The sequence below is a fragment of the Perkinsus marinus genome (genome assembly GCF_000006405.1).
Source record: "Perkinsus marinus ATCC 50983 genomic scaffold scf_1104296970094, whole genome shotgun sequence".
Classification (NCBI taxonomy): domain Eukaryota; phylum Perkinsozoa; order Perkinsida; family Perkinsidae; genus Perkinsus; species Perkinsus marinus.
Window position 1 is genome coordinate 171,503 of NW_003202570.1, and position 5,765 is coordinate 177,267.

General features: G+C 48.7%; 4 protein-coding genes across 4 annotated transcripts in view; all 4 read left to right on the forward strand.

The window, feature by feature from the left end:
- Pmar_PMAR018390 (ectonucleotide pyrophosphatase/phosphodiesterase, putative) overlaps positions 1 to 2,870 on the forward strand; it is a gene marked incomplete at both ends in the record, with an annotated part of 3,412 nt that extends 542 nt beyond the window's left edge. Inside the window, 7 exons of the mRNA XM_002767742.1 lie at positions 20 to 130; positions 187 to 285; positions 499 to 623; positions 678 to 774; positions 2,091 to 2,265; positions 2,594 to 2,674; positions 2,778 to 2,870. Coding sequence (XP_002767788.1) covers positions 20 to 130; positions 187 to 285; positions 499 to 623; positions 678 to 774; positions 2,091 to 2,265; positions 2,594 to 2,674; positions 2,778 to 2,870 — 781 coding nt within the window. The remainder of the gene's footprint in view (positions 1 to 19; positions 131 to 186; positions 286 to 498; positions 624 to 677; positions 775 to 2,090; positions 2,266 to 2,593; positions 2,675 to 2,777) is intronic.
- A 245-nt stretch (positions 2,871 to 3,115) lies between these two features.
- Pmar_PMAR018391 (hypothetical protein) lies at positions 3,116 to 3,356 on the forward strand (the record flags this gene model as incomplete). Its single annotated transcript, XM_002767743.1, has 2 exons — positions 3,116 to 3,222; positions 3,272 to 3,356. The coding sequence occupies 2 exons, from the start codon at positions 3,116 to 3,118 to the stop codon at positions 3,354 to 3,356; spliced, it is 192 nt and encodes a 63-aa protein (XP_002767789.1).
- Positions 3,357 to 4,385: 1,029 nt separating this feature from the next.
- Pmar_PMAR018392 (hypothetical protein) lies at positions 4,386 to 5,558 on the forward strand. The gene is made up of 2 exons (XM_002767744.1): positions 4,386 to 4,985; positions 5,290 to 5,558. The coding sequence occupies exons 1-2, from the start codon at positions 4,818 to 4,820 to the stop codon at positions 5,518 to 5,520; spliced, it is 399 nt and encodes a 132-aa protein (XP_002767790.1). The 5' UTR covers positions 4,386 to 4,817; the 3' UTR covers positions 5,521 to 5,558.
- A 178-nt stretch (positions 5,559 to 5,736) lies between these two features.
- Positions 5,737 to 5,765, forward strand: part of Pmar_PMAR018393 (hypothetical protein) — a gene marked incomplete at both ends in the record, with an annotated part of 876 nt that continues 847 nt past the window's right edge. Inside the window, one exon of the mRNA XM_002767745.1 lies at positions 5,737 to 5,765. This exon is cut by the window's right edge and continues 4 nt beyond it. Within this exon, the coding sequence (XP_002767791.1) occupies positions 5,737 to 5,765 (29 nt within the window).

Here is a 5,765-nt window from a genome sequence, read left to right on the forward strand (position 1 = left end):
CGGTATGTTGATTGTGTAGTTTCTTCCAAGAAGCGGAGCCCATATGGGGTACTACGAGCAGACTCGGTATCAAGTCAGTTTGTATCAATTGGGTGGGCTGCGATAAAGTCGTTCAAGGAATGCAGCCGACGTACGTCAAGACTCTCCCAATTCTGGCGTTCTCGCAGGTTCCTTATACTCATTCAGATATCACTACCCATACAACCAGAGCCTAGGATTTCACGAACGAACCAACAAGCTGGTGAATATTATGGTAGAGGATGAGGATGTCAGGCTGGCCCTGCTGTAAGATAGGTTAAGTCTAGCCCTTAAAAGATTTCGGAGTGGTGGGGAAAGTTGACGAATTTCATGTGTCTCCGCCGGAGCACCTTGGACCCTGGGACTTGCAGTAGCTTCCGATGAAGAAGAATTGCTTCCCAATAACCGTAGCTGGGGTAGATAACTTTGAGAGTTATCTGCAGTAGTCATATCCGAACTGTGGGAAGTTGAAATTTGAAGGTACTTCGATGAACCAGATCACTCGGGGCATCGGTATGGGCCAGGAACTGAGGAAACACTAGCCGCAGTGCGACGGGTAGACAGCGCCATTGGAGTACTGCGGGATAGACTACACGAGATTCAAGGTGAGAGGGGTAGTTTGCCCCTGGTAAATTCATTGGCTAATTAAGTGTATAAAGCTTCAGGGGAGGTCAATGTCATCCTCACCAGTGATCACGGCATGACGTGGGCCACCAATCCTGGAATCAACCTAGCAGACGGTGTTGATCCGGAGATGTGAGTGTGGGAATGGGATTTTTCCCGGTCCGCAAACCGTGTTATGCGCTCGTCCTATGCGACAGATAAAGCTTAGTGATTAGGAATTGCTAATTCCCCACAGTTGGGAATTATAAGCAACTGTTGCTCACCGACGAGCAAGTTGCTTGAAGCAACATCCATAAACTGCAGCTGCAAACACAGTCCGTAAGCTTGTTGATGAATTCAGCGCGTCCGACTCGAGAAACCCCAAGGCGGTGCGGACGCGAAGAAGGCTTGCGATGCGGACCGCACCTTCTTCAAGAAGCTTAAGATGCAGAACTTTCCTATACTTTAAGGACCCCTCACGACCGGCCTACTGTTACTCCTACCGACAGGCCTACTGCTACTCCTACCGACAGGCCTACTGCTAGTACTATTACTTCTGACCGGCCTACTACTCCCAAACCTACTGCTCCTAAGTCTACTCACGAACCCATTACCCCCAAGCCCACTACCCCCGAGCCTACTACTGGTCGCATCCCGTCCGCTCCTTTTCCGGCACCTATCGACGTTGAAGCCGAGGAGATCGGCAGTCCGCGGTCGCGCCAACAGTTCGGGTTCGGGGTGTACTTTCATATTTTTGATATTTTGCGAGAATCTTAGAGGCCGACCTTGGGAATCGAGAAGCTTTCATCGGTTATACGACTATCGCTTATAGCTTGGCGTTCTCTATCGCCGAAAAGAACATACATCAAGTGAATATCTATCAACACATCAATCATCAATCAATACATCAAGCACATACAAGTGCTTTCGACTACTTTCCCAACACTATGCTCGGCAAGGCTGTGACTGCTGTCGACCACGACCTGGAGTCCTCTAGTGGAAGATGAGCGTGTTTAGAAGAAGCGTTCCAGAAGAACCTTTTCGTGTCAATTTGGACTACAAGAAGTGGTGCCAAGAGAAGACCCCATGGGCAACAATCGATCGTAGTGTACCGTACGCCGGGACGGCGTTTTGACATGTCGAGTATCCCACGCTCGTTATGTACCCAGTAGCAGTAGTCTCTGAGTCAGATGAGCGCAACGAACAGGAAATATGCAATGAGCGATAGACTGGTATGTTAGTCTGGTGGGATACTGACTTATGCTTGCATCCGTTGTTGTGTTCCATTGTATCTCTCCTGGAGAGACTCTCTATGGACTGAGATTTCGGTCTGATAATATCTATCATAGAGCAATCAATGTGTGATGCTGATGAGCTTCTTATTGTAATCTTTGAGCATCTTTCATTGATCGAAGGTAGCACTTGGAGTGCTTCCCCAAATGCAATAATTGGATTCCAATTCCTTTCAGAGTGAATATTACAACCACGGGGCCTGTGACCCACATCTGGCCACACGATGCACACGAAGCTGAGTCAATCCGAGCGTCTTTGGAGAAGTCTGCTGCTGGGCATATGGTATGCTACCTCCGAGAGAACATCCCTTATCGCTGGCATTACCAAATGAATGATAGGATACCTCCAGTGGTAGGCTTCTCACTGAGAAGTTCTCAGTGAGCGTTCCAACAGTCGCGGGAACAGTTCAACTCGTTCTCATGGCAGGTTTGCGTCTGTGATGAGGGTTGGACCACATACTTGGGCGATCATTTCGACGGATTGGGTGACCATGGGTATGACAACAGGTAGCTTGTTTGACACAAACCAGAGCCTTGCAGTTAGCCTTCCTAGGTTGAGCGATATGTGGCCAGTTTTTATCGCTGCCGGGCCGCAGATCCAATCTATTCCTTTCGTTCAGCAGCCATTCGATAATGTAGAGGAGCTTTACGGGACTTCCGTCTTGCGGTATGCGTCTCAGGTTCATGTATTTGCCATCATTGCGACAGTGCTTGGGATACCACAGTCTGAATGGCCTCCGAACAATGCAAGCATAGTGGATGTAAGACCCTCCCTAGCTGCTGGGAGTGCTCGGTCAGCAGAACCATTCCATTTTGAACCAATGGGAGTCTGCAAGCTGTATTATCTATCGCCCTTTATGACAGGTCTCCCACCTTCTCAAGACGCCCTTATTGGTCGACACTGAGCCAAGGCCATATAGCGGGAATTTGCTCGAGGACTACGTGATACTCTCCTGACGATGCTCCAGCGCTTGATATTTATTGTTCGCTTCAAGAAATCGATGTTTTCGTGACATTGGGGCCAAACTGCTCACTACCAAAGTGCCCTGCATGACGTGGCTCCTAGACAGGTTGTCACCTCCATCTAATTGAGTTCCATCCTTTTCCAATAAAGTTCAGCGGCTTTCGTTCAGCTCAGCGAACGGGAGATTTCAGGTGGTATGATAAGGCATGTCTGGTACTTGTTCGAGGATTCATTTCCAATGTCACACAGAGCGTCCATGGAAAGGATCCTGGCGCAGCGCCAGAAGCAGATAGACCTGGCCAAGACGAGTCGAGGTTACCAGAATTACTCTAAGCATGTGCGGAAGTGAGATTTCCTGCTCGGTGTGTTCATCGCGAGTTTCGGTACGATTCAGATCGGATCGCAATCTCAAAGACCCGTTGCACCCGTCGACCCCTCGAGTGGACGGCACGGACTCTAAAAGAGCATTCGAGGGGTAACCTACTGAGTTATACCTTTCTGGGCGATAATCAGTGTGGGCAAACGTGCATGTGGTCAACTACATGCGTTGGTGACACAGTGAAAATTTATAGGAATTTTAGTCCATGTACACTTCTACCCAATTCTATTGTTAGTGAGAGACTTCCCAGCCTCAGCTGAGGGAATATTCCGGCACTGGCAACAGTCCCCCACAATGGGTGGTGACTTGTCGTATTCCTCAGTCGCCTGAGGCTCTGGAAGCAGGCCCTTCATAAGTGGGATGCTCGAGACGGCGAACCATTGATACAGCGTGGAGGGTCGACATCTTCATCACAGTCGCAAGGGGACTGGCAGGTGAGTTTATCGACCGCTATGAGCTCACAGAGGCAGTTCACGGAGTATGTCTCACGCTCGATTATCAGGATTATCATAATTCGCATTGGAATGATCGAGGAGGACGGAAGAGGCAGCGGTCATGGTCTAACGAGTGGTCTAACGAGTGGTGGTCGTATGAGCAGAAATGGGGTGATAACTCTTGGTGGCCACGTGGAGGCTGCTCATGGAGAGGAGGGCGTGATAGTTCATTAGCCGATCGTGGAGATGGACCGGTGACAGGCGCGGTGCTGGTGAGTTTCATATTGGGATCGAAGTGCAGTTGTGGTAGCTTTTAGAAACCTTCGTTGAATCGGACGAGACAACACGGAGAAGCGAGAACGTTGTATGTGTCCGATGAGGAATCGCTACAAGATTGGATGCAACAGGGTGTTGAGGAAGGAAGATGGAAAATCGTGCGGTAAGACTTGAGTGATCTCAGGGCGTGCGGGCTCGCCTATGTACATGAGCAAACCCATGTCTTGCCGCCGCTATGGGGGTAATTTCTTTCCCAAATGGCCGTGTTAGTGTCATTTTCGAATGTTCATTCTGAGAGTGTCAAACATGAATATTTGCTGTCGTTCTTGTGCATTCACTGGTCAAACTTGTGCGCTTGTAGTCCGAAATATTTGAGGCTAGTGCGTTTGCTCAACAGGTTCGCGGACGAATCGTGGTTGGAGGATGCGAATGCACAGAAGTGTCAGAAACGCATGAAATCATTCGACCGTACTGGGCTGCCCCGGAAGGGACGGAAACGTTTCTGATGGTGCGCTTATAGTCGAGTTTTTCTCGAGGTTCTCAATCGGTTCATTTCCCGGTAGAATATATGCACACGGTCAACTACATGCGTTGGTAAAAATAAGGAAATTCTGAGGAATTTTAGCGAAATTGTCGTTGGTTCTTGTACACTTCTACTCGAAGTCGTGTGCCTTTCCATAACGTAGTAAGGAAACTTACGAGCTCAGTTGAGGAACTTGAACATATATTCCCACACTGAGTCTGTTTGCATCGTTTTGCAGTCGACTGAAGCAGTACAGATAGGATAGCACTTGCCTTGTCTGTGTATACCATCTTGGTCTTATTATTTTCAGTGGAGTTCTCTGTGTTGAATGAGCGGTACGGTAGGCGGTGCTTCGCTGGTGGCCACTACGATCATTGCAATATTGCTGGCGACGTTGCTGTTGCTATCGTCATTATGTGGTGGTGGGTCCGTGTCGAAGAAAGCACTGCTTGATCACTTCATGGGCGCTCGATTGCCTCGCGCTGTGCTATCCACGGTAAGACATGTGGTTGTGGTTTGCCCGTTGAGATGACACCACACTGGATATAATAGCAGGGGAATGCCTCACAAGGCAGCAGACTGATTTTACTTCACCGATGAGCCTAGCTAGAGCCTTCCTTCACTCGAGAAAGAGACATTTTGTGCTACGAGGATTGGGTCAGCGACAATGATGCACCCACATCTTCCAATATTATCGTCATCTTCTAGTATTAGGTGATAGTACCCAACCCGTTTGTTTCACGATGATAGTCAGCTTGGTTGCTGCAGTAGAGAGAAGATTGGATCGTTTTCTTGTCAAGGTTCTGACACATGTGTGTCTCGGAGTGTTGTTCTCGATTGGCAATGTGGCCTCCTACGTTCTTGCCTATTATTCTGACCTGGAGAACTCAGTCTCGACGAGAGATATCCAATCCAGAGGAGCTTGGATGTTTGCTCTGCAGGTAGGCTATTGGGTATTTCACATCTACACCTTTTTCCGTGCAAGTTTGACAAGTGAGCGCACAAGGTCGTCAATGAATATTCAACTTTGACACACCCTCAGAATGAACATTTGAGAATGCAAATTTGAATCGTTGCGGGATTATCACGAGCAAGAATAACACTAGGCCTTCTCGGAGAAGGGACGGAGTTCGCGTCATTCGGGCATGAACTCGAACGCACGCATTGGTTTTCGGGTATCGGGCTGTCGGTTCTTGTCAAGAACAGCTATTCCATCTCCGGTGTGAAGATGCTGGTGAGAATTGGGTATGCCTCTACACAAGTCAATTATTGTGTA